The 15,409-nt window shown below is 40.8% G+C and overlaps 1 protein-coding gene across 3 annotated transcripts in view; it reads right to left on the reverse strand.

Annotated features, from left to right (window-relative positions):
- The window catches only part of sema5a (sema domain, seven thrombospondin repeats (type 1 and type 1-like), transmembrane domain (TM) and short cytoplasmic domain, (semaphorin) 5A), a 131,171-nt gene that overhangs the window by 11,789 nt on the left and 103,973 nt on the right, over positions 1 to 15,409 (reverse strand). For all 3 annotated transcript variants that reach the window (XR_007938384.1, XR_007938385.1, XM_051940360.1), the window contains exon 17: positions 1,975 to 2,184. Coding sequence is in view for 1 of the 3 variants with exons in the window: in XM_051940360.1 (XP_051796320.1) it covers positions 1,975 to 2,184 (210 nt within the window). In the remaining 2 variants the exon portion in view is untranslated. The remainder of the gene's footprint in view (positions 1 to 1,974; positions 2,185 to 15,409) is intronic.

Consider the following 15,409-nt stretch of genomic DNA (forward strand, 5'->3'; position numbering starts at 1 on the left):
TTATAACGCGCAGTTTTTGGGTTCCAGCTCATTTCAAAAGACAATTTCCTCTGAACATCAAGCGATTGCAAGTTATTCCGAGACATTTCGAACTGCAATAGGCGACACAGAAAAATGTGTGAATGTGTGTTCTGAACTGAGAGAAAGTCTGCTTCATCCAGCTGTTAGAGTACATTTCTGACCCCAGCATCTTCCTGTCTCTTCCTGTGATTAATAGAGATAAATGAAGCATCTCAATCCGCATTGTCATCCCTCCCTTCATGTGTGCCGAACAACAGACGTTTAAAAGACATGAATATTCATTCAGATGCACAAAGAGGACGCTCTGTATAAATAGATGAATAGACTGAGAAAAAGGAGAGGCGTAAAAACACACAAAAAGAGCATTAAATAGTAGGCGATCTTGGCACATGAATCACAACAGAAGTAAATATCCTTCACCAGTCATCTGGATAAAACCTCACTTCATTGTGGCACAGAGAAATTCCCCTTTCAACTGCTTTTAAAGACTTGAAGATGGCTGGCAGCGCTATGCAGGTAATTGAAGTTGCCGATGCTTTTTGTCATCTCGGTGTAATTTCTCTATCACAAAGTGACACATAAGTCGATTCGTGGCCCTCGATGACGGATCGTCTCATCTCGGGCGCAGACGCAAGAAAAACACGGATTCATTTGTTTCCAAACCAGATGGATGGTGGGCATAACACCTTTTCTCTCCTTCTCCTTCACAGCGAACTAACGCATTTAAAAAAGCGCTGGATTAGCCACAGGTCTGCCGGTCTCAAAATAATATCTCACTTTCAGAGGGGTGCTAATTGAGTATGCATTAGTATTCATTGCCACTCAGGCTGGGTTAAGTCGGTTCCTCTGGGGGACAGGAGTGCGGAGTTGTTCATCAACATACGGTAGCTGTGGTGTTATTACAGTCAACATCCCAGAATAGGTGTACTACATGTATTAGCATAGTGATGCGGCGCAGGAAAATCAAAGCACATTCACCCGACATTTTACTCAAGGGGAGCACTTCTGGCAACCATCCTGCGGGATAAAGCAAATCTGATGCTCTTAGATCCAACCAAAGTCTTCATCTGAGCTTGCGGCTGATAACAGCTTACCCTATTAGGGACAATGCTCGAGCTGCTGGGGAGTTGAACGGTGCACACTTTTGCTGAACGAATTAACAGGCTGTAAAAATAGTGTCGACGCTCGCTCACTGTCTTGTCTATTTTGCTTGCTCGCAGCCTGGCAGCAGTTATGAAGACGGATCGTGCGCGCTGAAGTCGACGCACACAGATCCAGGCTTTTAGCGAGATACCAAAACCGTTCTCTAGGGAGCTTGATTAATAATCATCTGAGACAACGTCCTGCTCGTCTGTTTGGTGCCCGTATTGGATACCAGGTGTGCTTTATGCCAAACTAAGCACTGGATTTCCATTTAGACAGCTTACTTCCCCTGTCAGAGAGAGTATTCTTTTAATTAGAAAGCTTCCTCTCGCCGTCTTCCACCAGAGGAGTGTTGAAAATGCATTGTCTCAGGGCTTTTCACAACAGAATAAGGCCTCCCATAGCTGGAAGCATAATTACCCAGCAATGTAATTACATACTGGAGCACCACAGGGATTGTCTCTTTGATTCTTGGTTTAAATTGGGGTCTCCGTCACACCTCTTATCTGCAACTGATTTCTTTTGTGGATCCTGATTATTTGCTAAGTCATTTTGTCACTGTAATTCTTTATCCATTAATCAAGAGGAAAAAAACATAGCTTTAGCATGGTGGGAGATAGTGTGTATTTATCTGTGAGTGGAGAAGAGAGTTGGCTCAGCTATTGACTTATGTTCTTGTAATTGCTCTTATCTCTGTGTGCCCTTCGCCTATTGAGCCAATGTTTTTTTTTTTCTTCTTTAACCCATTGTGTCTCTACTACTATAGCTGGAATAGTGCAGTAGTATACCATGTATGTACTCTTTTCTTACCTGGACAAGGGGTGATGTTACACTCCTGATACTCCTGTGCCGGGCCCATGCAGGTCTGACCTCCATACCGGGGTTCTGGGTTACTGCAGGTCCGTTTCCGACTACGGATCCCCCGACTGCAGTCTCTGCTGCACTGAGACCAGGAGCTCCATGTCGACCAGCCGCCGTTCACCGTGTGGCCTGAGATTCTCCCCAGACGAAGCACTTCTCCTGTTAGAAAGAAGCGACAACACAAATAATGAGACTCTTGTCAAAACACTACCTGTGATATTGTTAGTGTTTCTCAGCATGAGGGCAACATTTACTAGAAACACTGCTGTTTTCACTAAGAAAGCAGATGATAGTCGTCGTGCCTCGCTGGCATCACTGTGCACATTTGTTTTGAAGAGCATTAAAAGGGCAGAGAGTCAATCACAGCTCTTGATAACAATGAATGTGCCTTTACTCTTGCAGCTGGGAGACACTCTGAAAGCTTTAGTTCGATTTGCGCTGAAAAAGCAAGGCCTATCCTTTGGGTTGTGTTGATTTGAAACTAGTTTGTGCTTTAAGGCAAAATGACAGATTTCATCAACAGGTAAAAGCTTATAGAGGCTGTCAATCTTAGATCTGATCAATAGAATATATCTGAATTTTACCGATGTCTCAAACACAGTGGTGGAAAAATTAATCAGATGTTAATTAAGTACAAGCTCCAACAGAGTAATATATATTTTAAAAAAACTCCATTAGTAGAAAAAGTGGTGCATGAAAAATCCTATTTAATTAAAAATACTTATATTTTAGCAGCAAAATGTAGCTAAAATATTAAAGCAAAATCGTAGTTTGATCCATCCGACTGATAAATTATTATATTTGACATCATTATATTAGTAATACTGAAGCATCAGTGTATCAACAGCATGTCACTGTTGCAGCTGCTGCAAGTGGAGCTACTTTGAACTCCTTTATTTACAGTTTTATATATACAGACTGAAGATAAATCTGAGGAGTCATCAGATGATTAATGAGGGAGCAAAGAAGAAAAAACTGCTCCGATACACAAATCTGTTTTCAGTTTTTGGACTTTTTCTTTCATCTTTCATTTGTGGCGAGATATCGGATCGTTTGAACGTTTATTGAAATGAAACCATGTGAGAAGTTTAGAGAGAAAAATCACTATTTGGTGGAGCTGTTGACAACTCACAGGCATCTGAAATGTGAAACTGGCAGCGCACTGCTTTTTGTAAAAGCCAAAAAGGTTGGAAACCAGTGGTTTGACCGTCTAAACTTCAAAACCCAGGTTTTGAAAGGCATGTTGTTGTTCAAAAAAAGCCAAAATTACACCATTTATCAGAGACAGAAACTGTAAAACCAGAGTTGGTGTATTTTCAACTTCTATCTGTTCCTTTTAATTCATCTGTTGCAAGGCATGCTGGGAAACTTGGCCACATATAAGCTTAAAATCATAATATTTCATCAAGATCACTTCATTCTTTATGTCACTGACCCAAACACCCCCAAAAATCCACTTAATCAAACCAGATTTTGCACAAAACTAAAAATTCTGCAGTCCTCGACACAAACAGGAAGCCATGATTGATAGCTGCAACTGACAAATGCAACCTAAATAATTTTCTTTTAATTATTATTTTTTTGCATCATAACTGCACAGAAGACATTCCTGAGTTGTCTCTACTTTTAGTTATGGTTGTACTGTTTTCACTGAGGTGCAGGACTTTATGCTGCAGTGAAAAAAATGAGCTAATGTTTAACAATGTGGTGTATTTTGAAAGCTTGTTATGTTATCCCTGGTGTAAAATCTTCAGCTTAAAAATAGCTAGCACCTAAAACTGTCAAATAAATATTGGGGAGAAGAAAGCACAATATTTTTCTCTGAAATGTAGTGGAGTGGACCTACAAAGCAGCATAAAATGAAAACACTTAAATAAAATACAGGTACCTCAAAATTTTAGTCGAGTACTTGAGTAAATCTACTTAGTTACTTTCCACCGCTGATTAAACAAATAGAACTAAAAAGGCTGACTTATTTATTCAAGGGTCCATTCATTCAAGATTATGTTTATGAGCCATTTTAGTAGTAATCCATTGGGGACTCCATCTTTTCATCAGGTCAGAATAATAAATATTAGTCACTTCTCCTTAAAAAGTCCCAACAATATTGGGTGGATTGTCACAAAATTTGCTGTAAACCTTCATGATCCCCTCAGAATACTTCGCATCATGATCAAATACCTGTAAATGTAATGTAATTCTTACCAGCTGCAGCCCCTGTGCTAAGCGCTAATTAGCGAATGTTGGCACACCAAACTGAAAGATGATGAACAGTGCACATAATGTCATGTTGTCACTGTGAACATGTGTGTAAGCTGCCATTAGCAGTTCATTCAGAGCATCGTTGTGCCTTACGGAGCTGCTAGCACGGCAGCTAGTCTTACGTGTAGTAGTATTTCTGAAAAACCGTGAATTCATCCAGTGTCAGAAATCAGCTGCACAAATATAATCCATCATTTAATTCTTCACGGCCCCTTTGTCAGATTCTAAAGATGGATTCAGCGAGAGCCAAGTGTGTCCTGTCAACACGGGAACATGCTCGCTCATCAAACAACATCAGTTGACTAATCTGTGTACTCTCATCTGGAATGAGTCAAATAGAGGATTCCTAATGAAATATGAAACCGTAATTTCTATTTAACTGTAATTACTGGGCGCATTAATCAGCGCTGTGGAAATGTGCCTTGTGCTGAGAGACAGGAGGCAGAGTGAGCAGCGAGAGAAAAAGCTTCTGGCCTTTTTGAAAGAAAAGTGAGTGAAGTCATCCATGTGAGCAAATGATAATCACCTGCAATGAAATAACAGTCACTGTCCAATCACTGTTGTGATGATTAACCTATTCAACAAACTATGCTAATTTTTTAAATTGCTTTTTGCGGATAACAATGCAAATCTTAATTTTGCCCCTATGCTGCTTCTGCTCATTTTACTCTTTCAGGCTCTGCTTTTAAATGAGAGAGGAGACAATTTTATTACTGGTCAAATAGACAGCGGAGGCACACCTGGATCCTGAGTCTTCCATAGCAGCCTTTCTTTTCAGGTCTTCTTTTAATCTTCCTTTTTATTATCGCTATCTCATCTTTTTTTTTTTGGCCATTGCTTCTCTTAATCCTCCTCTTCCTCTCTGTCTATCTTTGCCATTAACCTTCTCTTGCCTTTTGTCTCGCTCCCTCTCCCTCTCCCTCTCTCTGTCCTCCAACCTGGCCTCGCTGTTTTGTCAGCGTGCTCTTTTCACTGACAGTTATCACGGCATGGCTGCTTTGTATTCTCAGGGAGACGACAGTGTGTTTACCTAGCGCAAATCCTCGACCTCTTCATAACTACGGCCGACCTTGGCGGTGCACGGGCCGACTCGCCCCGGCATCAAGCTGGCGTGAGCGCTGACAGGCCCATCGAGGGCTCGAGGCCTCCACTCTTTATCGATTCTGAGCAGGCAGTGGCACGGACAGTCCCGCTTGCCACTGTGACCTGTACTCTTTATCAAGCCCTCCGTGGCCCAAGAGACCAGGCCAGTGCTCGAAAGGCAATGGAGTGCTTAATAATCAAGCTTCTCATTCGTGCAAACATGTACACACAGTTTACAAGAACCTTGTAGTCATCTGGACACACACACACACACACACACACACACACACACACACACACACACACACACACACACACACACACACACACACACACACACACACACACACACACACACACACACACACACACACACTACAGTTATGTACCAGTGAAAACGTGGCTCTTTAATTACGCTCCTGCCCACAAAACACACACTGCTCTTTGCTCTTTTTGTTTGCTTAAGCTTTGCCCGGAGTCCGCTCTGATTTACCGTGCATATTGTTAATGCTACTTCACAGGGGCTGCCCTCCTGTCGCCAAAACAAACAGCGTGGTGCCCTCCCTCTCAAATAGGGAGCGACTGGATCTATCGATCCACGCAAGAACCACACACAGCCGGAGAGAATTAATCCTCCCTCTCCTTACGAGCCGGGCTGAGTCAAAACTAAGAAGGACACAGCGCAAAACTGCAAAGTAACTAGGACATGAAAAAAAGTTCCCTCCTCTGTCGCTTTTATCAACCTCACACCCAGCTCAAAGGCAAAACACACTGTAAACAAACTCATGGGCATGTGTGGAAATCTAGATGTATGCATGCGTGGGGTGAAGAGGAACGGGAGATTCTGTGAGCCTTTATAGACATGCAATGCTGTGCAATCTAAATGTACTGTATAGGCAGATGAGGTAATAGACAGACATGAAATGACACCTGAAAAACCACAGACAACTGTGCTTTGAGACAGACAGACGTGAGAGACAGAGAGGTGGAAAAACTTTCAGCTCAGATGAGTGAAGCACTGTCAAGTTTTTCTCAACACCAGAGCAACGCTGGACCACACAGAGAAAGTGAAGAAGTGCTTCTTCCAGCCTGCCCTAGATTCTGAAGAGCACATTTACAACCCATTACTCTCCCTCCCCTCCCTTCCTCCCTCTTTTACTTTCCCTATCAGATCAGCAAACTCTCCCTGTGGAGGGACCGATTTCTTTCGACGTGTGTGTGCCGATACACGCTCAGAAATGTATGGCTCTTTGAGCACACGTTGTGCCTCATGAATCCGTAAAAATCGCGGCCTCTCGGTTGTTTACAGTGGCACAATATGACAGTATTCCCTGCGCTCTCCTGAGGTCTGCCAAGCGATGGTCGACCAGAAGCTCTCCAGGGGGATGTTCTCAATGGAAGAGCCAATTAAAGGTTTATAAGAGTGCAATTAAAAGCTCAGCCCTGAAGAGCATGAGGGATCAGTGCACACGTACAGAAACACAGCAAAAATAGCCAAGAACAAGGCTATATAAGCTCACCCGAAATGACTAAAGGAAGTTACTAAATGTACTGGATGTTTTTTGAACTCATCTGAGGTGAAACTACTTTTTTTTTATGAGGATTTAAAGTCCAAACTGCACGTTCAGAGTGAGTTACCCTCGGCTGAAACACTGTCATTCTCACTTATAGTTTTAATTATAGAGATTTATTGGACTGAAGTGTTTTTTTTTTCCCCCACTGTCTGTCTTTAATATTTATGCTTCCAAGGCTACACTAACTCTGCAATACTAGATATGCTGCTAGCATGAGTCATATTTACTTATTTTGTGATATTTGTAGGGTTTAATGCTAAAAAGGATTTCCAGCAGGTTGAATTCAGTTTATACTGAGATTTCTATGCCATTAATGTCAATCAAAGGCAGTTTTCATCACTGTCAAACTTTCAATGTACAAAACATCTGAACTTATGTTATTCATCTCGCAATATCCGTGTTTTTTCATTGTTTACCTCACGGCTTTGATTTTCTGACAGGCTAGCTCAGCATTGCATGAAAAGATTTTCAGCTCCTGACAAACAATTTGTCCTTGAATGCACCACCAAGGAGAGCGTTGGAAATGGTCCCTGCTGCTCTAAAGCGCAACAATAACAAAACTTTGACAAGAAAATTAAGGCGACTAAATGTTTATTTTGATGAATTACCTTCCACAGGCCGGTTTCCAGACACCAAATGCTGATTTTTATACTGGGCTAAAATTAACTGCAATCAGCGCCGTGTTGAAAGGTAAAAGTTTGAAACTTTAAGGTAGCAACAATGTAAATCAGCAGCAATTTAACATAAATCAGTTTTAATCCGTAAACCACTGGTGCTTCAAGTATTTTATTATGCCAACTATATATATTTACTTAAAAAACTTCTTCAGGTCCTTTTTACTGCTTAGGTTTTGTATAAATTTCCCGGTGTTGAACACAGTCTTGATACGCTTGTTAGACAAAAGCCCTTGTGATCGTCTTTTTGTTTTTGTGTAAGCGAACACAGCAGCAAAAAAGCAACTATCAGGAGGGTAAATTCAAGACCAGACTTCTTCCATTTATTCCTCTTGCCAGTACATTCACAGGTAACACAAAGTACCTGCCGGTTCTGCTGGTGGACTTCAAGTGCATGTTTGTTGTAATTGTGCGCTTTCAAAAATGAGCCAAGTCCAACAACCTGAAATTGCAAACAAACAGTACAAAGGGATTGATTTTTTTCTCTACCCAAGTAAACCTGCTTCCATCAAAAAAAGCACAGCCATCTCCCTGGTAATTTGTAGGACCACAGCTGAGCTCTCCACTCTGAGTTTGCATCCAGTCTGGTTAAAAAAAAAAAGCAACAAAGTGGAAAGTGAACCGATGCGAGAGGAAAAAAAAGCTCATCACCATGTCAGTGTGTGTGTGCTTAAACTGCTAATCCATATTGTTGAAAACTGAATAGAGGGCATTGTCAAAACCTTCTGGTATGACGTTTTTAGAGCAGAGAGCCATAATTGCACACAGAGACGCTAAGCAAGGAGTGGCTTTGTGCAAAAAGAGTTGACTTCCTGACAGGCAGTGGTGTTTTTTTCATTGCTGTGCTGACTTTAATTTGTTGACTTTCACCCAATGTGCCACACTAGAGGTGAAGGTGAAACAGGCAGTGTGCCACCGGCTTTCCAACCTTACCCTGCAAATTTGGTGTCAATTTAATTGCTGATAGTTTGTGAACTCCATCTGAGCACTTTCTTGCAGCGGGCACGGGTTATGTGCTTAAATGAGGCACAACAAACGGACACAGAGTGAGGATTTTGCCAACAGCAACTGAGTGAGAGTTACTGTATTATAAAAGATGCAGCAATATCACATTTTAAGGCATTCAGTGGCATAAATTTATAATTAAGTGGCTAAGAGGGACACACAACCAGAGGGAGAATATTTGCCAATTTGACCCATTATGTGGTGTGATCAAAAAGTTCTGGAAGTGTCTGCAGTGTATCCTGTAACGTGCGAGCAGTCCATATAATGAGTCAGGAGAATTTGTGATACTGCGCTATCAACACTGCAATCTGTGTTACACAGATTTTTGTGACCACTGATAGGTATCCATTTGTAATTTCTACAAGGAGCACCAACTTAAGAACAAAACTTCATGTCAGAGTTTATAGCTGCTGATGAAAGGTGGGTCTGCAGTTACCACCAAGAGAAGAAACAACAGTTTTCATGTTGGAAGAGTGTGTAGCTTGTAGGGCTGGACAAGGTGTATCAAGGCAGTTAGTAGCTCACCAGGTGTACGCTCGCTGTTCTCTTCAACATTCATGTGACTTTGCACCAGGAATTAGTCCCAGAGCTTCGTGCTGTGAAGGCAGAGTTCTGCTGTTACGTCCTGAGGTATTTGAAGGAGAATACCTGGTGAAATTGGGTGATCTCAACTGGCATGCTGCTGTTTCAGTGCAGTAATTGCCGACAGGTGTGCGAGCCAAAATAAACAATCTTTGCTCCACACCTGAAGGGGTCGCTGTTACAAAACAGTTGAGGAGATTCAGAGCCCATTGCAGATGCTGCTTGCCATGTTTAGAAAATCGAGTTTAATCGAGTGTTTAAGTGTTGCAGGAGCACTGGGAGCTGAGTATCGGTTCACATGGAAGCTACTTCAACAAAGATGGTGTTCAAATTTTTTGGTGTACTCTCACAACGTTTTGATCTCACCATGTACATTAAACATACAATAATGATTATTGTGTAGAATAATGCTTTTTAACATTAAGTTACACTCTTGCACATACCATATATTAATAAAGATCTTGTTGAAGAACTCTGAGGGTCTTCCAGGCTTCGAGGATTATGCAGCTGCCACCACCTCCCCATCACTATTACGATTTTCAAATTTAGGATAAGTTTTAAATGAGAGTTCCATACGGCCACACTTCATACCATCACTTTGATTTACCAAAATCGCAAATATATGTCAATTTCTTAATATAAATAGCATATAACAGCAAAACTGTTCCAAATTTACATGTGCATGTATTATTTTACAGCAGTTTCCTATAGAAACATGCTCTACAGGGACAAGATGTGAGTGTTGTATAACTTTAATAAACTGTGTGTTCACTTTTTGGCTCAACTAGCTCTGCTTTTTCACTTGATATACAGTGAGACAGTCATAGAAGAAGGGAGTGCTGACTACAGGGAGGGAGAGCGAGGCAGAGCAACAGAAAGACAATAAGGATGCTGGAATGGTTGTCATCAGTCAGAGTCGTCCCTCAGCACTGTCCTGTGTCTACTCAGTGTCTGCTCATGACATCCGTGTGGGAGAAACTAATCTGTCGTCCATGAGAGGGCCCTGGCCTTGATACCAGATCAGCTGAAGTGAAACACATCAGGCTGCTGACACGCCAGCGTTTCTCCCTGGAAAAAAATGAAGCCATCACTCACCGACACAGGCCAGCAAAATTACAAACTCACAGCCTTCTTCAGAAATGTCTTTCATCTTTCCAGTGCTTTCTTTTCCCTCTGCGTGTCTGCCTCTGCTTTTGAAAGATGCAGATGATAAAACGCCGCGACAAACATCTCATTTAAAGCTTTTTTACCTGTGATATTGCTACTGCCGCATCATAAAACCAGCGAGACTGAGCTTTTCACTCTTTCGCATCTTGTAAAGATCAGCAGGGGAATGTAACGGAGTATATAAAACCAAGGACTGTACTTAAGTACAAGTTTGAGCTACTTTTAATTAACTTGAGCCTTTCTTTTTATGACACTTTCTACTTTTACATCAGTACATCTCAGTAGACATATTGTACACTTCATTTTCTGACAGCTTTAGTTACTTTAAAATTCAGGACATTTGCAGACAAAATACAGAAGAGACTTATAAAATATAGATTTTGTGATAAACTGTATGAACAGTTTAGACAAATGCAGCCCAAACAGTAATTTGACAGGAAATTGACAACTATTTGATCATTCTAAAAAGCAGTTATGATGGAATTTGTCACTATTTTCAGAAACAACCCATCAATTACCAGAGGAAGTAACCAGCAGATTAATCAATAGTAAAATTGAAATTAGTTGCAGTTAAATATAAAATAGCTTAAAATAATGTCCACCTCAAGTAACAACTTAATGATACATACATATTTTCAGTACTTTAAATACATATTTGTGATAATACTTTCACACTGTTGCTTAACTCATAGACGCAAAATGGGTCAAAAATGGCCTGGTAAGGTCATTTTTCTTGCAATATCTTTGTAATAAAAAGCTTTTATTGTTTCATTTCCCAACTATTCCTTAAAAAACACACTTAGATATAGTTCCATTTATATTTCTAAGGTACGTTATGTTTGTATTATTACCCCAAGCTCTTTATCACTGATAATATCATACAAGAGGCGATGCAGTGCACAAACTCGGAGTGACAGAGAGCAGCAACAGCTGGAGATAAAGTGTGAAAAAATGTTAACAAAATGACTGTTGACATTCTTCTATTGCTGTTCTGTGTAATATTCTCTTTTTTAAACGATCAAAATGTACAAAACCTGCTGTAAAGTGAAAAATAAACATATTTTGAACATTAAATCATCTTGTGTGGACAAAAATATAATACAAACAACAATACAAATGATTAAGCTTAACTAAAATGACAAAACGTGGCATAAAAACACATAGATTCTTATACGGGTCATTTTTGACCCACTAATGGCAGAGTGTAGAGTCCAATCATTTGTGCATCTAAGGGTTAAATAACAATGTTGAGGCAGGAACTCTATTAAAAAAAAGAATACTTTCACAGTTCAGTATCACAAGTTTTACTTAGACAAAGATGAGGATAATTCCTCCACCTCAGATATTGATTAAATCAGGCAGAAATATCTGTTTCACAGAACTATGGCTTTGCAGGAATCATCATTTCAGTGCAGTGGGCTGGCCTATAGCTGCAAGCAGAGTGACTAATGATAGACAGGTAGATGGTTTTAATCCTGACTACAGTGGGAGGTTGAATTTCAGCTGTATGCCGATTACAGCTGGCTGGTTAATTGATTAAAAACGAAAGCCCGCCCCCAAACAGCAAGTATCTACTCAAAGCTTAGCAGCTGCTAAGTATGCATGGCAGGCATGCTTCTGATTTCTCACCGTGCTGACGCGGTGTGCATGAGGCTGCAGTGGGAGGGATGCTTGGCATTTAAAAGAGGTAGAGGGTTGTGTAATTGTTTTAGTCTTTCCAAAATTTGAAGAAGAAAAGCAAAAGTCAAAGGAGTGGATTTAAAAATGTTTTTATCTGCTGGAACATAAGCTGCAATCGCTACGGTGAGCTTATCACCAAGCTCCAGTTACTCTCAAAGGAGCACATTATTAACTAATTACCTTAGATTGTCAGGTTTTATGCTAAAATCGTGCTCGCGGCGGCAGTAAACCCACTCTAATCCCATGTGTTGCGCCACCAGGTTTTGCCCATCAGGGTCCAGATAAAGGAAAACCAAAATGAAGCTCTAAAAAAGACACTTTCTGGGTCAGAGTTGAGGAAAACATTAACAACTCTGTTCTGCTTTTTATTGGATTCAGGGAAGTTTACGCATCAGCAACCCCAGCAAAACTCATTACCCAAGACAGCATTACATTCATGAAAACACCTTCGTTAGTCCACAGCCGCGCCCTTTTTCTCCTAGTGAACTTAAACAAAATGTCTGAGAATCTGAGGTAGCAGCCAAACGGGGTTATGTTAGACAAAGAAACCCGTCTGATCTCACATTGTTTCTCAAATAGGACTAATTAGCACTGAACTGAAATGCAATGCTCTTTCTTTCTTGCCGTCTTAAACTCAGGCTTGCGAGCAGGGAAATGTTAGATTCAAGTCTTTTATCATATATAACATTTCGCATTCAAATGCATATTTGAGAGGCTTTTGTATGTGTGCCGCTAAATTTGAGCAAAGCGTCAAGCAACTGGGATGCACTCTGCAGGATGGAGAATGTGCAAAAACCAATTGCCTTGTGTAAACTACCAAGTAATATTAAATGTGTATCAACGCGTTAATATTTAATGGAGACTTACTGTTCTCTTACTGAGTAAAGAGAGAAGTCGCATGATGGAGAGGAAGAGGAAAAGCCTTGGTTTATACTGTCAATTGCCTAAATTGCCTATTTTGTTTCAAGGATGTAAGAATACATGTCTATCGAGAAAATTATGCAAACGATCTAATGTTTGACTTTGTGTTCAGGCATGTGAGCCGCGATAAGAAGGAAAAATGGCTACAACAGCTGCAAGACTAATCACTGAGTGTACATGACAAGAGAGGTCTTTAAATCACCACAGATCTTAAGTAATTAACTCATCGCTATCATTAAGCCATGATCACTGATATGAAACAAGTCAGTATGTTCTATAAAAGCTCATTGTAAATGCTTGGTTAAATCATATATTCATAATTTATCTCTCATAATAAAGACAGATAGAGATCCTAATAAGAGGGACAATGTGACACCCAAAAAAAAAAAGGAGAGAAAAGTTGGGGTGAGGTTGGGGAAAGTCGCCCACCAACCTCAAACATCCATCTATTCTCTATATTGACGGGGGATTAATTCTCCTTATCTGCACGTCACAGATGAGACTTCCAGCTGTGTGTCAATAACATCTGCTGGATCTCCGAGCATAATCCGAACTGTCAAATGTCAGGTGTATCTGATGGCTGTGATGCTCAAATCCACAAACATGGTGACATTTTGCCCGAGCAGGAGGAGACGACGAAGGAGATCTCAGACAACATGGCAGAGTGGGCTTTTTATTGAGTAGCAAGGAAGCCACATCAGTGTGACAGCGAGACAGCAAGCGCGAGAAAAATAGTCTTTCAAAGTTCATGCATTGACTTCTAATGAGAAAACAAAAAGGACATTGGAGGCTTTAGGGCAGGAAAGCTGCAAATTCACTTGAAAGCAGCACTGTAGTGGAACTTAATCTGTCTGAAAGGAGGACATTTTTAGTTTGCATGTACGATCTATACGCATGTTTAGCATTTTTGACATATCATAATGCATGCATACATGAGGTACTGTAGTGGCATTATATAGTGGAAGGGATTCACTGAAATTCAGTACAATACAGTTACAAATCCCAGTATGGAAGTTGACTTAACTGATAACTTTCTAGGAATGCAATGCATTTCAGAGGATAGATGGCTACAGGATTAATTGGATTTGTATTGATTTGAAGCTTTGAGTTTGGCATTTTGATCACTACAATCTTTCTTTGTTGGAGCCACAATTGATCATGTTTGCATAAGAGGGAGGAGCTGGAGAATAATGAGGAACAGTTATGACTGAGAACCAACTTGTCATGTAGTTTACAAATATAAGCCTGCCATTGGCTGCTCATTTCAAGTGGCTTTCTTCCTCCCCTTGCTGCTTGCTTGTTGCCATTTTCTCCACTGTGGCCCACAACAATCTCCAAGCAACAATCTACTAAACAGAATATTTCAAGTTTTGCACAAGTTTTGTCAGTAAAGCATCCAGGCTGGTTGTTTGTTCTGTAAATTTGACTGGAGACTCGACTTTAGCAGTGAAGACCATAAACCCTTTGGGAAAATGCTTACAAAGGCAATAATTCTAGTGAGAAGTAGGGTGATTTCACACAGACTTTCTCTTCAGATCTAGTGGAGTCGCCCCCTGCAGAGAAAGAGCAGGTTTAAGACACTTCCACATTGGCTTTACTTTTCATGCGGCCTCCAGCTAGGCACTGCTAGCTTTCTTAAATTCAGTCATTTGTTGAGGACTGAGGCTGATCAGTAAATGCCTTCAAGCCTTGAGCTATCTGCTTGCGAAACTACAATTACTTGCGTTCTAGATCTACACATTTAGTAGAGAATATGTGACATGTGGGTGGAGAGGACTTGGAGATAATGATAGCCCTGGGCTGACTAACAAACCTAGACATACAGCAATGCTAGCATTAATTAGGGAAAAAAAGCAAATACTTTATTAATGTGTAATATGTACTGGCTTATTGACTACATTTTCAAATAACGATATATTTTATAGTGACTGAAGCCTTGGATGCGCTCTAATCGATTGCAAGTTGCCTGATGCAAATAGTAAATCTTTATCGACTGATGCACCAGCCCCATTGGGTGTTCATCATCTCAGAGGGGTCTCGGTGTCCTTTGCCCCAGTAGTGGCCATCAATAAAGACCACCACTGTGATGGTAATCGTCGTATGATGGCCTTTTGCTCCAGGAAAGGTTACTCTAAGTGCTGTCCCCAGGGATCAGGCAGCTCATGCATAAGAGATAGACGGTGGGAGGATGGCGTATTGAAAAAACACCTTCACAAACAGGTGCACATTTCTACCCACTGACAAAACTGGCAATCCCACACATCAGGCCAACCACACATACACACACAAGAACACACACCAGTGCTCTCCAGATGGATGGCAAGTTTGATAATGGTTGAAATGAAGAATTGGATCACTGGAGTCCGTCCTCTTTCGCGACAGTTATGACTTAAAACTCCCTCTGTGAAGTGAATCAAATTGAAGTCTGGAGATGAA

This window comes from Acanthochromis polyacanthus, chromosome 20, assembly GCF_021347895.1.
Source record: "Acanthochromis polyacanthus isolate Apoly-LR-REF ecotype Palm Island chromosome 20, KAUST_Apoly_ChrSc, whole genome shotgun sequence".
NCBI classification, from domain to species: Eukaryota; Metazoa; Chordata; class Actinopteri; family Pomacentridae; genus Acanthochromis; species Acanthochromis polyacanthus.